Source organism: Pseudonaja textilis, chromosome 5, assembly GCF_049901715.1.
Source record: "Pseudonaja textilis isolate UNSWEBS1 chromosome 5, rPseTex1.2, whole genome shotgun sequence".
NCBI lineage: Eukaryota > Metazoa > Chordata > Lepidosauria > Squamata > Elapidae > Pseudonaja > Pseudonaja textilis.
In genome coordinates, this window is record NC_141994.1 from 18,809,129 (window position 1) to 18,827,354 (window position 18,226).

Genomic DNA, 18,226 nt, shown 5'->3' on the forward strand with positions numbered 1-18,226 from the left:
GGGAGAGGCCCTGTAAGGGAACCTCCCTAGCGAGTTCCGGGGGGGGCTAGGTAAGAGCGGCCAGAGCCCTGTTAAGGACCTGGGTCGAAACGGTGCATGGGCAGGGGCGAGGATGGGAAGCTCCCCTGAGGAAGACCCAGACGGGGTTGAGGGGATGAACCCTCAATGACCGGAGAACCACCGTTGCGAGGATAGCGATCTGACGCCTTAGGGATTTTGCGAGACAGACCCTTGTTAAGGGCCCCCCTGAGAGAACTCCAGAATCAGAGCGATGGAAGGGGAGGCATGGAGGAGCCCTAGGATCCAAGGGCCGGGGATCATTGGGATTCCCCGCCCCTTGGGGGGGGGGGAACCTAGGGATGGGCGCTGAGAAGGGTGCGCAGGAATACGCCGTGGGGAACCCGACAATGGACTACCTCCTTGACATGGGAGGGGAGGAAGGGGCCCCTCTGCTAGGATCAGGATGGCCCTGGTGAGCCAAATTGCATAGATGCACAGTGTTCCCGAACTGTGGCCTGTCCTGGTGGAGGCCAGGTTCGGTTCCGCCCAACAGCAAGGTGATCGGCCTCGTTCAAGAGCCTTGCTGGCAGAGGGCCGCCTTGGCTGGGGATATGAGTTGTAGTGAGGACCAGAGCGAGAGGTCCGCGTACCTGGGTTATGAAGCTGTGGAAGGCCGGGAGTGCAGCGAGGATCCCCAGCTAGCATGGGATGGGGGTAGATGTGTTGCCGACCAGTTGCCCTGGGGCAAGATGAGGAGGGCGAGAGTGCCCCAGCCGAGAAGCCTGCATCCGTGGTGCCGTATGACCTACCGGGAACCTTGAGATAGAGAGGTAATGCAGATATGAGGATTAAGCTTCCCCAACAGTTTGGGCAAGGCTGAAGAGAGAAATGGTTTTGCAGGGGTTGAGTATCAGAGTAGTGACTGACTAGGCGAAAACCTGAAGAGGATTTGGCTTTCTCCTTCTCCCCCTTTTTTTTGGGGGGCAGCCACCTGGGGGCGACTGCATTATCGGGAACGACGGAGCGGTCCGCTCCCGGATCCCGGGAGGGCTTCCTGGAAGAGGTGCCTCTGGACCTGTCTGGCTCCGACCGGTCGGGAGGCCTGTAGGGAGAGGATTGGTAGTACCTGGGGAAGGAGGAGGAACGGGAAGAGCCTTGGCAAAAGAGGGAGAGGAACCTCTGAAGTCAGACCTCCGAGAAAGAGAGGGGAGATACTTGCGTTTGTTACGGGTCTCGGCCAGGAATGGATCGAGAACCGGTCCAAATAGTTTCCCCCAGAGATGGGGGCTGATGCTAGCTTAGCCTTGTTTTTTACGTCCGCTTGCCAGTGGCGGAGCCAAAGCAGGCGACGGGCGGTGACCTGGGACGAAATGGCCCTGGTAGAGAATTTTGCAGCCTGAAAGGTGGCGTCCGCCGAGAACTCGGCCGCGGCCGTGATCTTAGCGATGTCCTGCTGCGCTCTGAGGTTAGTTGCGGGAACATGCTGTTTGGGCTGCTGGAGCCACTTGATGGAAGATCTAATGAAAAAGGACGCGGCAGTGGAAGCCCTGACTGCCCAGGCGTCAGAAAGGTGAGTGCGGCGCAGGGCCAGCTCAGCTCGTTTGTCCTCGGGCTGGAGTGCCTCGAGTGACTTGCTGGGAGTTGAACGGGAAGCTAGACCTACTACGGGCTCGTCCACAGGAGGGGGATCGAGCAAGGTAGAGAACTGCGGTTCAAGGTTGAAAAACCGCTTGTCCTGGGCATTGGGGGGGGAGGGGCCCCCGAGGAGGCTAGCTGCCTTGAGACCATGTCGGAAAAGATGGGTGGAACAGGAATCACCTCAGTTTCCACCACGGGCTGGGAAAAGATAGAGTCGGGAGGTTCCCCCGAGGCCGCTGGCTTGGGTGGAGCGGGAGGGTTCAGGCCAGAGGTATTCCTGGCCTTGAACAGGAGAGGCCTAAACAGGTGCGGTTTAAACAGCCCCAAAAACGCGGGCTGGTCTGGAGTGAGGCCCTCGTCCTCCGACATGTCCCCCTCCAGGGGGCCTGCTCCTGAGAGGAGCTCACTGTCTATGATGGACCCCAATTCGAGGTCTTCCTCGTCCCCAAAGAGGGTAGGGCCCCCGGGTTCCTGGGTCTCCACCTCCTCCATCCCCAAGGGCAAGGTCAAATCCCCGTGGAATGCTACCTGACCATGCGAGGCCGCTGATCCTTGAGCCTCAGGGGCCGCAGGCTGAGGGGCCAGTCCGGCCAGCTGCTGAAGCTCTTGCGCTATCCCTTGCCGGATGGCCAGCTCCATCCATTGTTTCAGGTTTTCGGGGATCTCCACCGTGGGGGGTGGGTGAGGCTCCTCCGGGCGCAGTCCTGCAGCAGTGGGGGTAAAGGTGGCCTCAGGGTCCTGTCCAGGCTGTGAGGAAGAGGAAGAAGCAGGGGAGGAGGGGAGAGGAGGATGGGTGGAGGTTGAGGGAGTGGGAGTGGAAGGATCCAGGGGCACAGAGCTTGACTCTTTAGAGCGCCTGTCAATCTCCTTCTCAAGGGCCCTGTGCCGCCTAAGGGCATCCCTTTGGGAGGCTTTGGATACCTCCTGTGCCTGTTTGCGCAGGTGATGAGATTTTGACTTGGCCTTCAAGGAAGTGCCACGAGATGTATTGTCATCTGCCATCTGGAGAGAAGAAAAAAGGAAAGTTTTTGATTAATGCGAGATGGTTGGCACGTCTGGATACGGCCTACGCAGAGGCCGGGGATCCCAGCGCTCGTTTCGCACCCCGCTTTGATCAAACAAAAAAATAAATTTTTTAGAAAGTTGTTGAGAAGTAGGGCCTAGCCCAGAAGCCAATCAGCCGGAAATGAACGCCAAGCAGCTACCCTTGCCGGGTGGACCGGGGAAGGGGGATGGCAGAGCTGCTACCTCGCCTTGCTGGGGAGAGGCTGCGGAGCCAACGGGCCCTTATGTCTAGAGGAGTACCAAGGCAGGGTTTTCAAGGTACAAGCAAGGATTTGGGCAGTCCGAGGATCTGCCCAGTAATCAAAAACAACGCAGCCTGCAGGTAGGCCTCTAGCAATGGCGGACGGCCATGCGGCCACAAACAAGATGGATTTAGAAGTAGTGCAAGACGGTTGGCACGTCTGGATGCGGCCTACGTAGAGGCCGGGGATCCCAGCGCATGTTTCGCACCCCCCTTTTGATCAAAATTTTTTTTTTGTTTAAAATAGAAATTTGTTGCGGAGCAGGGCCTAGCCCAGAAACCAATCAGCCGGAAGGTGAACGCCAGGCAGCTACCCCTGCCGGGCGGACCGGGGAAGGGGGATGGCAGAGCTGCTACCTCGCCTGCTGGGGGAAGGGCTGCGGAGCCAACGGACCCTTATTTCTGCAGAAGAGCCTGACAGAGAGAATGAAGAGCAGGCTGAGATATAGGCAGTCCGAAAACTGCCTAGTGATCAAATTAAAGAACGCAGCCTGTAAAGGGCCTCTGGCAATGGCGGACGGCCATGCGGCCACTCGCAAGATGGCGGCTGCTCCTGGGCACACCCAAGATGGCGGACGCCACAGGGAGCCCGAAATGGAGGCCGCGAATAACGGAGGCAACCCCAGCGGCAGCTAACTCCCAGACTAATAGAAAAAAACCTTTGGGAGGAACAGGGAAGCGTTTCCCTGGGCTAAAGGGCGTTCGCGGGGGGAAAACAGCGGCTAAAGTGTAAGGCAGGAAGGAACGAAGCGGCTTCGCACGGAGCGAGTAGGCGGCAAACAAAGGAGGGGGGGAGCAGCGCTCGAAGCGCTAGGTTTTCCCCTGAAGAAAACGGTCTAAACGGTCCCCCTTGCAATAGAAACACTCCCTAGGGAGTTCCAACCTCAATTCCTGCGCTGACTGATGGAAGGGTCCAATTTGAAGCGACAAAAACTCTAGGGTGCTGAACGACCAGGAGCGAGAGATAAACAGCCTGACTGCCACGAGGCTGAGCTAAAAACTGGGGAGCGCCCAGAGGACCACGTGATGGTGAGAGGCGTTCCTCAATTTCAAGCTCAGCCTGTGAGAGCCGAGACTGGAGCTCCTCCCAACCTGGACACTCGGAACAGCTCTATGGAAAAAAACATACGTTGGGTGTTGTTTGATATTGTTTATGTCGGCTTCATGTTAGAATAAATTTTCCTCCAGTGATTCCAATAAAAGAGATGGCTGCTTCCAAGATTTGAAGACAAAGGCATGCTTATACCCTCTTCATCTCCAAAGGGCCTTTTAGAGGTTAAATCTAAAATGCTCCATTAAGCGTTTGTTATTTTATTGGATTTCCTGTATTTTGATTTAAGGAGGAAATGGATTCCATATTTGCCATTAGAAACTAAAATATATTGAGGCTATTTTAATAAGAACATTTCACAGTTTCAAATGCATTATAAAATCTTGCTAAACCATTTTATCTACTTTAAAAAAAGACATTATGATGATCTATGATGATCATACATATGGACTTTACGACATCCAAATGTTATGTATGACACAGAGCAGTTTTAATTGCATTGTGTGCTTAAATATCATAGTTTTCTTTTCATCTTATAGCAACATAAGAAGCCAATGGATTTAGTGATTGATCATATGCCATCAAGTTGTTTTTGACTCCTATAAAGTAGTTTTTCTCCACGACAATCGATTCCTAGCCCCTGGCACCTCCATATCTATTCTAAGTCCATCCATCTTGTTGCTGGTTGTCTTCTTTTTCCTTCCATCTTTCGCCGCATTAGAGCTTTCTCCAAAGCTGGATTTTCACGTTGTTTGAGGGGAGATAATTTGAGCCTGGTCATTTGGACCTTGAGTGAAAATTTTGGGTTGATTTGTTCAATAATCCATTGGTTTATTTTCTTGGCTCTTCAGGAGTCTTCTCTGACATCAAAAGTCAAAATCATCAATACTCTTCCTGCTTCTTCAAAATCCAACTTTCACTTGTACAGAGCGCCACAGGGAACAGCATAGCTTGCGTGAATCTGATCTTTGTAGGTGTAGACCAGTGGTGGAATTAAAAGTTTTTTACTACCGGTTCTGTGGGCATGGCTTGGTGGGCATGGCAGGGGAAGGATACTGGGGAATATCCAGTCAAGAGGTGGTATTTGCTAGTTCTCCGAACTACTCAAAATTTCCGCTACCGGTTCTCCAGAACTGGTCAGAACCTGCTGAATATCACCTTTAGTGTAGACATATTCTAGTATAGTGGTACCTAGTACTCAGCTGCTTTGAAAGTAACCAAATTTGGTACTCAATGCATTTTGGCATGAAAAATTTGTCTTGGTACTCTTCGTCTGTTTGATATTCAACGCACAAGCTATAACTTGCTTTTGGTAGCTGCCTTCTGACTCACTACATTATTTCTTATGGGGAAAATTTGCTTGGTACTCAATAGTTTTTTGGTACTGATCATGCCTCCTGGAGCCAATTAACGATGAGTACCTAGGTACCACTCTATTTGAATATCTTTTCCAAGACTTTCATAGCTACTCTAGGAAGGCCTTCTAAAGTACTAGTCTGCAGTGTATTTCTTGGTTTCTTGTTCCTTTACTGATGACAGTTGATGCTAAAAGGTAGACGCTCTCCACAAGTGATATTTTCATTGGCAATTCTAAGAGTGGTTGTTCGACTTACTGTCATTACTTTGGCCTTCTTTATGTTTTAAGTCTCTTTTTTTCCACTCTGCAATGAACAAAGTATTGTAGCTGCAGTTGGTGTGTTTTCAACTTTAACTGAATCATCAACCTTAATCTGCTACAAAATGATTTCTAAACTGAAAAATGGCTTAAAAAATAAAAGAATACCTGCCCATATTAATTAGGGGAAAAACCCTGTTTACAGTACTCCTATACAGTAACATAAGGGTAAAAAAATGGAAAAATTATACAATGGAAAAACATACCCAACAGTTGTATGAGAATAGTGTAAACCTGTGCTGAGTTTCATGGAGAAGATTCCCAGAAAGGTCAACATTAAGATTTCAGCTCTAAGTGATGGCAATCATGCTTTCCAAATCCATCCCCTTTCAAGTGATTTGAAGAAGGAAGAAGCGGACGACTTGTGTTAGGAAATGGAGGTGTGGTGAGGTGCTTCTCCACGCTCTATGGCTTTTGATCAGTCCAAACTCTCTATTGCACAGGCAGATGGAGCTGTGGCCAAGGCAGTCTGTGCTGAGATGAAACAACTGAGATAGGTCTCATACTTGCTGGACCACAGGTGGTGCTAAAGAGTTCATACATACTTTTGCCAACCTCAGAGTTTCTCAGAGATTGGATCTAGTCCCTTCCCTTGTTGTAAAAGGCCACATGGAACTACTGGCAGGGCAGCTTTCTTTTATGTACACTGGAAGCATTTGCACCAAGACAAATTCCTTGTGTCCAATCACACTTGGCCAATAAAGAATTCAATTCAATTCAATCCCAACTTCCTACTTTCATCAAGTTTGAAACAATTTGGACTGCTTATATACCCTAGGTTTTGGACCTAGTTTGAGGTCCTGCCCGTACATTTAAAGTTCTACACATTTTTGGATATTTTCAATGCAGTCTTCTATTTTCCTTCTGTAAGTCCAACTAAGATGAGGTGTTGGGTGACCTCAAGGACGCTATAAATCATGGCATTAATTCTGGAGCCTAGGCCTCCATTAAACATGCACGTACCACATTCTGAGCACTCAGTTAAATCTTAAGAGTTCTTGTTCCAAAAATCGCAACCAAGTGGGGTTGAGCAGATGCTCTAAAAAAAATTAAACTTTTCCAAGTTTTAAGGCATCTAAGCCAATTTTTTGCCTTTTGGGATATATCTCTTTGCAGATTCAACAGTAATTTGCTGATGGGGATCAACTCTGAGGAAAGTGGGCTGTGATAACCATTTGGAGATATATTTATTCCAAATAGATGGTGCCACCAGATTGGCTAGTTTATTTTTTGGAGGCATGCTTCATTTTTCCTGTGCCTTCACCCTGGGTAACATACAGGCCTGACTGTTGGGGAATCATCTATCAGAACAAATAAAATTTCCTGATAATTTCATTTCAGTCAATGTACAACCACTCATTCAGCAACTATTCAGTTATGACACCAAATGAATGTTGGTTACAACTGGTCTTCAGAGTTCCCTTCCTGACCAGCATCTCTTGCACTTCTTGTTTTATGACTGCATCACTTAGCAATGGAAATTTGGTCCCAATTGTAACTTGAGGATTACCTGTAACTACCTAGCTTGAGCTAGGACTTTGCAATTCTTACAGGAATTGTCTCCTCAGATCGGTTTTATTTATATTTTTATTATTTTTTATGCCACCCATCTCCCCCTACAAAGTGACTGTTACAGTTTGCCTTGACTTTCAAGCAAATCTGAAGCTCGGACTAAAAGGAGTAAAGTAAACAGGACTTCTGGAACTGTTCAGGTGAAGGGCTTCTCACGCCTGAAAACCCGTCCAACCTCATCCAGCATTTTGTCCTTTGATCAAATAGGTTGTTGCAGGAAGAAATATAGAAATAGAAATATAGAATTCTTTATTGGCCAAGTGTGATTGGACACACAAGGAATCTGTCTTGGTGCAAATGCTCTCAGTGTACATAAAAGATACATTCGTCAAGAGTCAAGAATCATAAGGAACAACACTTAATGATAGTCATAGGGTACAGTAAGCAGTCAAATCATACTAGGAAGCAGTCAGTATAATTTGAAAGCGGCTTTTTGGGAGGACCCAGGGCTTCCACGCATCTTTCCAGCAGAGAAATCCATTTCCTAGGCCCAGCTGGTGGAAAAGGAGGAAAATGAAGGGCTGGAAGGGTGATGGGAAAAAGGGGAGTGGAATGTTTATTTTGGAAAGCCAGGAGCGAGACAGGGCTCCAGTTTTGATCCAAGCTTGGGAAGCAGATGAAAAAATAAATAAATCTCTTTTCCGTCGGGTCTTTTGTCTCCACGGCAAGTGGGTTAAGCCCTCTCTTTCTCCTCCCCTCCCCGGGCTCCGTTTGTGTAACCGAAGAAAGCTCTCTTCGTTTCCTTGCAAAGGCTCTTAAACAGGCAGGGCCGGAGGACAAACCCCCCACTCCCCCCAAAAAACCCTAAAACTCCTTGTGGTCCCTACTGGATCGGATCTGAGCGAGGGGAAAAGATTAAAACAAAAAGAGAGAAAGAGATCGATCCTTGCTTGGATCGCTTTGTTTTCATTTCTGCAAATGTCTCTCCATTTTTCACACCCACCCACTTCCACCAGAGTTTTGCATTCTGGGCGGTTGAACCCCCCTTCCACGGCCTGCCGACCTAGATGCGCTCCGATCCTGCACCCCGATGCGCCGGGATTGAGCGGGGGGGCGCGATCCTACCACCGTTGCGCGCTCAAGGCGCAGCGATCCTACACCCCTCCCCCGAATTTCCTGGGTTCTTCCCGAGTCTCCCTTCCCTTCCCCTCCCCCTGCACGGAGAGGCCATCGCCTGGTTGGTATATGAGGAGTGGGGGGGGGGAGATACACACAGGATTTGCAAGCGCAGCGAGGCACCTCCTTGCTCGCAAGGCTGCGCTTGCTTGCAAAGCCCCTCCGCGCCCCTTCCCGCTTCCTTCCTTCCATCCCTCCCCTTCTCCTCCTCCCCCCCATCCCCACCCCGCTCTGGTTTCTTTTCCGGCAACCGGAGCTCGCTGCTTTCCCATTTCCTGCCGGGCCGGGCTCCTTTAAGAGGGCAGAGCCGATGCCGGGAACTCGCGTCACTTTTTCAGCCTAGGAAACTCTCCAGGTCCATGAGCCGGAGGAGCCGCCGCGCGCTCCCTCTCCTGCCGGGCATCGTTGCGCGGCGGGCCCGGGCCGAGCGGGGGAGGCTAGCCGAGGAGGAGGAGGAAGAGGAAGAGGAGGAGGAAGAAGGAAAACCACCCCCCACCCTCGCCGTCCCCTCCACGCGCGCGCGCGAGCGAGCCAGAGAAAGAAGAGAGGCGGCACCGCCTCGCCTCGCCTCCCTTCTCCGAGCCATGCGAGGAGGGTCCCCTCCGGGTTGGCTGCGGGGCGCGCGGGCGGCTCGCCGGTGATCAGCGGAGGCGCCGCGCCGTTGAGACAAGAGAGAGAGAGAGAGAGCGCCTTCGCCCGGCCGGCCGAGGTGCTGCTGCGGGGAAGGAAGCCGAGCCAAGCCAGCCAAAGCAGCGGGCGGAAAGGCGCAGCCCAGCAGCCGGGAAGAAGAAGAAGAAGAAGGGGGGTGTTTGAAAAAAAGAAAAAAACCCAACCCAGAGCCAAGGCGTACGGTGCGTTGCGCGGCCAACTTCCTGCATTTGGGAGGTTGCTCGCCTTCTCTCCGTTGGAGACATGTCGGAAGGTCCCGATCTGGTCTGCATCAAGGTAAAAGCAAGAGGCCGGCTGCCGTCGGGCCTCGGGGCTGGGCAGGCGGGTGGGGGGCTCGGGCGGAAGTCGGGTGGTGGTGGGGGCTTTCAGCTCCTCTTTCTTACAAACACACACTCCGGTTCCTCGCCTTGCAAACGGGAGGTCAGTCCTGGGGGCGCGCGCACGCACGGGGGGGGGGTTGCTTGCTTGGGCGGAAAGGCGCTTTTTGGCCCGGACTGCCTTTGGCGGGCGCGAGATCGGCGGACCCCCCTTTCCTCTCCCTACACCCCCGAAGCTGGCTTGCAGGTCCTGGAGGAGGCGAGGAGGGGGACTGGTTGTTTCCAGACATTGCGAAGAAGCGCCTGGAGGGCCGAAAAGCAAACCTCCCCAACCTTCTTCCCCCCTCACCACCACCCCCGGCTGGAAGAAAAAAAAACCTCTTCGGAGAAGTTTCCCAACTTGCTCCGGTGGGATCGCCCGATCCCTCCGCTGTGCCGCCCACCCCACCCCCACCCCGATCCGTGGGCTTGGCGAGGGCCCCGGGGCGGAAAGGCGACCCCCCGGCGTGAGGAGTTTTTGGCACGGGGCGCTGCGCTTTGCAAGCGAGATTCCCCGCGCGCCCGGCGGGGTTTTACGCGCAAAAGCTGCTTTCCCTTGGAGGGGCGCCCGGTTGCCGGGTCTGGTAGGTCCCTCGAGGCCATTGATCCTTTTGAGTCGGCCGGCCCTGATTTGGAAAGCCGAGGGACCAGCGATCCCCACGGTTTCCCCCCGCTCCTCCCTTTGTAGCTCCGACTTTCTGGGCAGTTGGAAGAAAGAAATGAAACAGGTTGTTGGCGTTTTCGGCCGCCAGGAAGTGGAGCCCCCTCAGACACATACACACACACACAAAAACCCCTCGTGACGAGCTTTAAAGAAATAGGCGAAGGTGCTTTTCCTTCAAACCAGGAAGGGAGTTCTGTTGGGGTGGGGTGCTTCTTGGGGACCCCCTCCCCCTCACATAACAATTGTTCTGAACCTGCGTGGAGTTTCCCCTCTTCCCCGGCTTTCAAGCCCAGCTGCCGCCTCTTCAGTCGCCCTTTGCTAGTTTTGAGGAAAAAGAAAATGCAACCGAATGTAAATCTTGTATTTATTTGGTGGCCTTGTTGCATGCTCACCTGACTCGGATGTATGGGGTAAATGCGGTATGTTTAGTTGCTCTCCGCCCTCCCCCCATCTTCTTGAAACGTGGTTATCTAACCAGATTAACACAAATGCAAGATGCATAAGAGAAAAAAAGGATACACAAAATGCAAAAAAAAATTTTTTTCTAAAAGTAACCATACATGTTACACGTTCATTAAAGCATTGGAAGCTTTTAAGAAGAGATTGGACAAGTATTTGTCTGAAATGGTATAGGGTTTCCTGCCCAAGCAGAGGGCTGGACTAGAAGATCTCCAAGGTCCCTTCCAACTTGTCTGTTGCTATGGAGGTAATCATAAAATCTATCCAAAATTGATAGGAGTGGGGATATAGCTATTATTCGGTCAGAGTTACTTCAGAGTTACCTTCAACTAAAAATTAATCTGAATTGAATCTGAATTAAGCTGGTTTAGAAATGTAGTGGAAGACAAATGAAACACTAGAAAAGACATTTTTGGATCTTTTAAACTGGCAGCTGTCTCCATCTGAAAATCTGTTTTACTTGTGCTTCACTCTTTAATCTTCTGTAACCATTAAGGCCCATATCTACAAGCAGTGAACATTTTATTTTTTTAAAAAATCCTATGATGTATGTTTTAATTTGCATTTCCCTTGAGGATAGCTTGTGTTCTTTCACGCCCAAAGAACTTGATTTCAACATGCCCATAATTTGTTTCGCTGAAATATAGTAACATGTAGCGTGAGATTCCCATTCTTAGAAAGATATTAAGGAGAAGTGGTTACCTGTAAATTTTGGTGTCATTCGTGAGGGACAAAAACAGTTAATGGGATTGCTAAAATGTATTTATTTATTTTTCACCTTTATTATTTTCATAAATAAAAATCCAACATACCTAGTACCCCTTCCTCTTATTTTCCTCAAAACAACAACCCTGTGAGGTGGGCTGGTCTGAGAGAAAGCAACTGGCCCAGAGTCACCCAGCTGGTTTTTTTTTTTTTTTTACTCCTCACCGTTTCCTGCTTTTTAACCTGATGTCCTCAGTACTAAACCAAACTGACCATTTTTCAATTCCGTAATAGAATTGAATTCAATATTTTTTCAATATTAAGTGTAGTTTGAAGGCTCCACTTTTAAGTCATTTCCAACTGCCTTCTTTTTTTGTGTGGTTCTGGGCAATGCAGCCCAGAGTTTACCAGAAATGCTCTCTATATATGTCATGAACGATCACATAAATACCTTTTTTTATACAGTTATGATTGCACAACATCTGTAGTGACTGGGGATTTTTTCCCCCTTTCAATAAATTTGTGGGCTGCCCATATGTAGTCAAGAGTGAGAAAACCATTGTTTTGTTTAGTTTGGGTTGCTTTCTGAGTGCAGGCTCTGTTTGAAGGAAAGGAAATCCTTATCAAAGCAGGATTTTTCTAGTCTGAGAGTCAGTGGCTCTTTTTCTGAATACTGTAGTAGAGATTTCTAATGTTTTGCTCCCCAAATTGGAGCCGTGTTGTTTTTGTAGTTCTACTTGGAAGAGCCCTTCCTCTCATGTTTAGAAGGCTGTGTATCCTCATTAGCTTGTAGAATAACAGGGTGCCTCTACTCCAGTTCCAACATGCTTTTTGCTCAATCTGTTTTTCACAGGATAAGATGCTTCTGAGCTGTACCAAAATCCCCCCCTTTTTTGGGGAAATGACATCATCACTCATATTCAATGGGAAGAGTTCCAAGGCAAAAAGAAATCCCATTTTAAAAATCCAGGCTGCATGCTCTTCTTTGCTCAGAAATAAAAAGTGAATATCTAAGTTGCACATTATATCCTGGCAGCATTTAATCTAGTGATATTCCTTCAGGTTTCTGTTTGGGTTTTGCTGTTCACAAAGTTTCCACAAAGCGGGGAGGGTAGCCTTTGCTTTAGCAATCTCTTCTCTTGCAGTAAAGAAGCATAATCTTTTAAAAAATCTTTCTTTCATGATTTCTCCTGAGCCTTAACACAGGCACCTCTGTAAGGGTTTTTTTTTGGGGTATTTAAAACAATATCACAATATTTTCTCAAAAAGTCTAGGGAAGAAAGGAAAGTCTTTGTGTGGGAAGCTTTTTTAAAAATAAGGTGAAACTTTAAATGGGATTTCCAAGTATAATTTGGTACCTTGAAAAATTGGGAGTCCAGTTCTATTTAGTTTCGTCTTCAGGTAGTTCTTAACTTAGAACCATTTGTTTAGTTTGAATTTATAATGGCATTGAAAAAGTGACTTATGACCATTTTTCATACTTACAACCGTTGCAGTATCCTTCAGGCACTTGGCAACTGACTCATATTTATGACGGTTCCAGGGTCATTTAAATAGTTTTTTGCAAACTTCTGACAAGCCAAGTCAATGGGGAAGCTGGATTCACTTAACCTTGTTATTAATTTCACAATTTGCCGTGGTTTACTGATAAACAACTGTGTCAAGAATGGTCATAAAGTGGGGTAAAACTCACTTAACAACTGTCTTGCGTACAGCAAGGGAAATTTGGGCCTCCTCTGTGGTCCATACATGGTCTCTCTACCCAGCCACTTCCAGTCAGGAACTCAGGTTTTTTTTTAATTAAACAGAAATCAGGAACAGGAAAGAGGAGTGAATGAAATCCAACTGTTCCTCAAAGGAGTTTATCAAACAAACAAAGGAGGAAATGAACAAAGTTTATTTCCTGGTGGAATCCCGCCTTCTATTCACCCCCAATGTTAGGATGGTCTTTTCTAAGATAAGTGAAATAAATATGTATTCTAGGGGCAGGGATTATGGATCCTTCATCGGAGCCCTGAAGGTAGGGAGAAGCAGGCCAGGGTGGCTAATGAGGTGCTTTTAAATTTCCTGACATTTCTGTTCCCAGGTTTGGTTGATTCACCCTGTTGAAAAACAAATGGGAGTTGCCTTGCCTGGGCCAAACTCCTGGATTATCCTAAACCAGTGGACTTAATCTGATCTGTCAGTTCCTGTAATTCAGTGGGGTTATGCTGAAGGATCTTATTTCACAATTTTTGCCACCACATTTCCACTTTCCTGCCTCTAAGGAAAAGGGAGGAGGAAAAAAATGAGGTCTCAAATTTCCTGTTTTGTCTTTATCCAAGGGATACCCTAGTGCAGTCTATCTCAATCAACCTTGGCAACTTTAAGATATGGGGACTTCAATTCCCAGAATTCCTCAGCCAGCTAGACTGGCTGGAGAATTCTGGGAGTTAAAGTCCCCATGTCTTTAAGTTGCAACGTTGAGATACTAGTGTCTCTCATTCGGGTTCTATCTTGATCTAACCTACTTAAATTTTTTTGAGAACGCCATCATCAGCATGTTGTCACGGACTCTAAAAAGGTACAGGTGCCTTTGAGTTGAATTCACCTTCCTTAGCAGTATTGAAGTGGTTTGCTGTTGTGAGCATAATTTTCTTCCCTTTAACCTCCCAGGTCTAGCTTACACATTTGGGTTTCTTTCCAAGTACCTGAATCGCTTTTCAGGATCAGCACAAGTGTCAGCGAGGTTCCACTGGCCAGCTGGAGAAGATATGAACCCCTCCTGGTCCTGCTTCATCCAAACATTAGGTAGAAGGGAGCAGGTTGTCCATAAAGTGCGACAAAAGTCAAGATGGTGGCCACAGTGTGTGAACAAAGCTACACCTGTTATCTGTCGTTTCTATCTCATCGTTGTGGACACCATCCTGATGGATTTGACCATAGTTTGTAGATTCTTGCAGAAGTCTGCCTTCTACATCTTTGGCTTTGCATGGCCATCACAGTCTTATTTTAGACTCTGTTACAGAAGCTGGGAGACTTTCCATCTAATAATTTAGAATGAGAATGAAAGGATCCAAACCAGCTAACCTGGAGAGTTGTAGGAAGTTGTGTTTTCTCTTTTTATATCCATTTTAAATGTTTCGGAACATCTGGATAAAGGAAATAGATTTTCTTCCACTACATTATTCCAGTAATGTAACTTTCCTCATTAAACTTAAACCTAGTTAAAAAAAACAAAAAGCAGGAGACCTCAGTTTGGTCTAGCAGTGAAGGCAGCAGGCTATAGAAACTAGGGTGACCATGAATTCTAGTCCTGCCTTAGGTATGAAAGCTGGATGTGGGTGACTTTGTGCCAGTCTCTCCCGCTTGGCCCAACCCACCACATAGGATGGTAGTTGTGGGGAAAATAGGACGAGGAAAGAGTATTACGTTTGCCACCTTGAGTTATTTATAAAAACAATAAAGCCAGTATACAAATAAAATAAACATCGGGTTTGGCATTCAGACTCCATTAAACATTGTATTCATAAACGCTTCCCAGAAAGATGGCTTCTCAATAGGAATTTATTTATGGACATTTGCTTCTAGATTATAAGTTTTATGATAATTACCCATGTGCTGTTTTTTCTTCCCTCTAATCAGATTTTTTAAAATCTGACTATTCCAGTTACTGAGTTGTGATGATCCAAATGCATATGCCATTGTTCTTATTTACTAAATTGAGATCTGATTCTTAAGGGTGGCTGCCACATTATTTTAAGCCATGGTCTGATTAAAACATGTTTGATCGAATAAACCACAATGAGCTACACTCAAAACAGTTTAGCCAAAACCAAACCATGTTGAGGCTTATCAGTAACATTGTGTGAACTCATCCATCCCCATCTATATATAGTCTTGGGATCTTATGAATTGCATTCATAGTTGCAGCAACCTTGATGCTCTCAATGCAACGTGATGTCAACACAGAAGGAGACTATTGTCATAACTTACATCCATTTGTGCAGTGACAACACACAATGCATACAGCAGCATCCCCTCCCCCACCTACATATTTGTATTTCTTTTGCCTAATCAAATCATATTTTTCTTCTCAAAGCACTTATGAAACAAGGGGGCCTAAGGATAAAGCTAAAAGATTAGAATAAATGATAGAGTGAAATAGCGATTTTAATTAAATGTATTTTAAAATTAGAAAGCGTCATTTAAAATCCAGGATGTTTCCTTCAGATACAAGAAGTTAATAAAAAAGTAAGTCAGTCTAAAGGTCTAAGAATAAGCCTTATTCTGCATTTTGTCATAGAACAGATTAATTCTTTCTCTTTGGCTGAAGTGAATTGGTTTATTGGATTTTTTTTTTTACTTAATAGCTTTCTGGGAAAGAATTTAATCTAGTAGCAATAGAAATCCAGTGTATTTCTATTAAATGGAAATTTTCAATCCTGCATTAGAATACTTTTTTTCCCCCAGAAGTTTCCCTAATGAAGCATGTTTTAATTCAATGTAATAAATGCCATTTATCAATTTTAAGTGTTTCACCCCTGTAGGACAGAGGTCTCCAAAATTGGCACCTTAACACTTGTGGATTCAGCTCTCAGAATTCCCCAGCCAGCATGGCTGGTTGAGGAATTCTGGGAGTTGAATTCCACAAGTCTTAAAGTTGTCAAGTTTGAAAATCCTTGGTGTAGGATAAGGGAGAACCCTATCATGCAATTTCTATTTTGATGCCTTTTACCGTCTCCCCATTTAAAGTTTTTCATGTCAAAACCCTAGAACAAGGGTGTCAAACTCAATTTCACTGAGGGCCGCATCAGGACTATGGTTCACCTCGGGGGGACAGGTGGGTGTGGCCAACTGGGTGGGCCAGCTTGATGCCACTCCCCAAACTGCTGGCATGTTTCCAGGGCTGTCTTAGTGCATGGGCCTGATGGGCACTTGCCTGTGGGCCCCACGAGCATAGGGGCTCCGTACTAATCTGTGTCTGTTAACCCTTCAATGCATCTTGTGTCATATAAATACAGCAACATATTTATTACATTTTACTGCATTTTTTATTAATACTAACATGCATGAGTAGAAATTAACACTGATTTCTTTCCGTAGAAGTGCCAATAAAATAAATATATGTTTAATTTTATTGACCACTTACATTTTTCATTCCTGTGAGTAGTTGTCGTAGGGGCCCCAGTACACTGCTTTGCCCGGGGCCTATAACGCTGTTAAGACAGCCCTGCGTGTTTCCACTTTGTATTGGGTAGACTGGGCTGAAGCCATACCGGCTCAATGTTTCCTCTTTGCAGTGAGTAGACCGGGCCGAAACGATGCGGGCCAGCCCCTTACATTTTCCAGGACTGCTCGCAGGCCTTGTGTTTGACACCCCTGCCCTAGAAGGTAGCTGCAGATTGAGTTCACACGTTTTGTGTTTTTGGTCTAACTCAGGCTGTCTGGGGAACTCTGGGAGATGAAGTCCCTACATCTTAAATTGGTCAAGTCTGAGAAACACTGGTCTAGCTCAATCAGTAAGATTTTTGACCATTGGGCACTTACCTAGACTACAGACCCTTTCCCTAAAATGGCCATATAAACCAGTTTTGGTGTCCGCGTCTCTGATGGTCCTGGAAGTATGGAAACAATTTTTTTCATCATCTCTGAATTTCTCCAGAACCTCTGAAATTACTGGATTTCACTGCTTCCTCCAGGAAGAAGTCAGATCTAGGGGTCAACTGGCTGAATCAGCCGACTTGTTTTCTGCATGGCTTTTGGCTGGTAGAAGGACACGGGGAGCGTTCTTGGACATTCAGCATTTTGGTCAGTGTGGCCACCTCCCCTCCCTTTCATCCTCACCAAACTTCAATGGTTAGCCTTTTCCATTTCTGGAAGAACAGCCATAAGTCTGGTTTTGTTTTAATGCATTGTGTGTTTATCTCAGTGTTGCTGTTATGGGGAAAACAGGAGGAAGAAGGAGCATTAGATATGTTCAACCACCTTGAGTTGTTTATTAAAAATAATAAAGGTCAGATATAAATAAATAAAATAAAATCTGTTATCGTAAGCCGTCCAATGTCTTAGTGTTTGAGATGAGCAGCTCTGCTGGTCTGTGATTGTAATGAAGTTGCGCAGCTACTGTATATTAACTCAGTAATGTAACATTACACATCTTTATCAACAAACATTCTAATGTTATGGAGCCATCACAACTCTTATTTTGGTCCTTCGATAAAATGTATGCTTGGACAGTTTTCATCTTGCTTGCCTGCCTGCCTGCCCGCCTGCCTGTTTAATTAATTAATTAATTAATTTTTCGGCAGCATCCTGATCTCAAACTCCATCTGTCATTTGATGGCATAGTAAACACACACTTAAGAGAATTGCATTGCTTCTCTACCTTCTCCGACCCTGTTAAAAAGAACAGCTTCTCTTGATGAAAAGACATCACTCTTAATTTTTTTATGGAATAAGATGGTTTATTAGAACATAGTTAGTTTCAAAGGCCATAGCTTTGAACAACAGACTCTTAGAAATAAGCAGAATTGAAAGCTGCTTTACTTCTAAGAGTAAGGAAAAAAGGAAAACCTGTACAGATAGTCCTCCATATACAACAGTTCATTTAGTAGCTGTTCAAAGTTGCGACACTGGAAGAAAATGACTTATGACCATTTTTCACACTTAACAATTGTTGCAGCCTCCCCACCGTCAAATGCAAAATTTAATGTTCAGCATTCCCATCACTGTAAATACTAGTGTATAAAAACTTAAAGTCACTGCTGTCAGTTACGATCATGCTGTTGTGTTATGCCTGAAGACCAAAAAAAGTCTTATTTCAAGAAGGGGGTTGGCCTGAATTCCTCAGTGTGAAAATGCTCAGTGAAATTATGCAAAGACCTTGCTGGGAAGGATGTAAATACTATTTGGAGAAAGAAAAGCATTTACATCCATCGATAAATTAACATTTAGCATTGCTAGCTAAAGCCCAATATCAATATTAAATGCGTAAGTCACCTAGCATTTTCTAAATTTAAAAAGTAGACCCTTT

General features: G+C 46.4%; 1 protein-coding gene across 2 annotated transcripts in view; it reads left to right on the forward strand.

The window, feature by feature from the left end:
• Positions 1–8,647: 8,647 nt before the first annotated feature.
• Positions 8,648–18,226, forward strand: part of ETV6 (ETS variant transcription factor 6) — a 125,734-nt gene continuing 116,155 nt past the window's right edge. For both annotated transcript variants that reach the window (XM_087934226.1, XM_026702296.2), the window contains exon 1: positions 8,648–9,303. Coding sequence is in view for 1 of the 2 variants with exons in the window: in XM_026702296.2 (XP_026558081.1) it covers positions 9,271–9,303 (33 nt within the window). In the remaining variant the exon portion in view is untranslated. The remainder of the gene's footprint in view (positions 9,304–18,226) is intronic.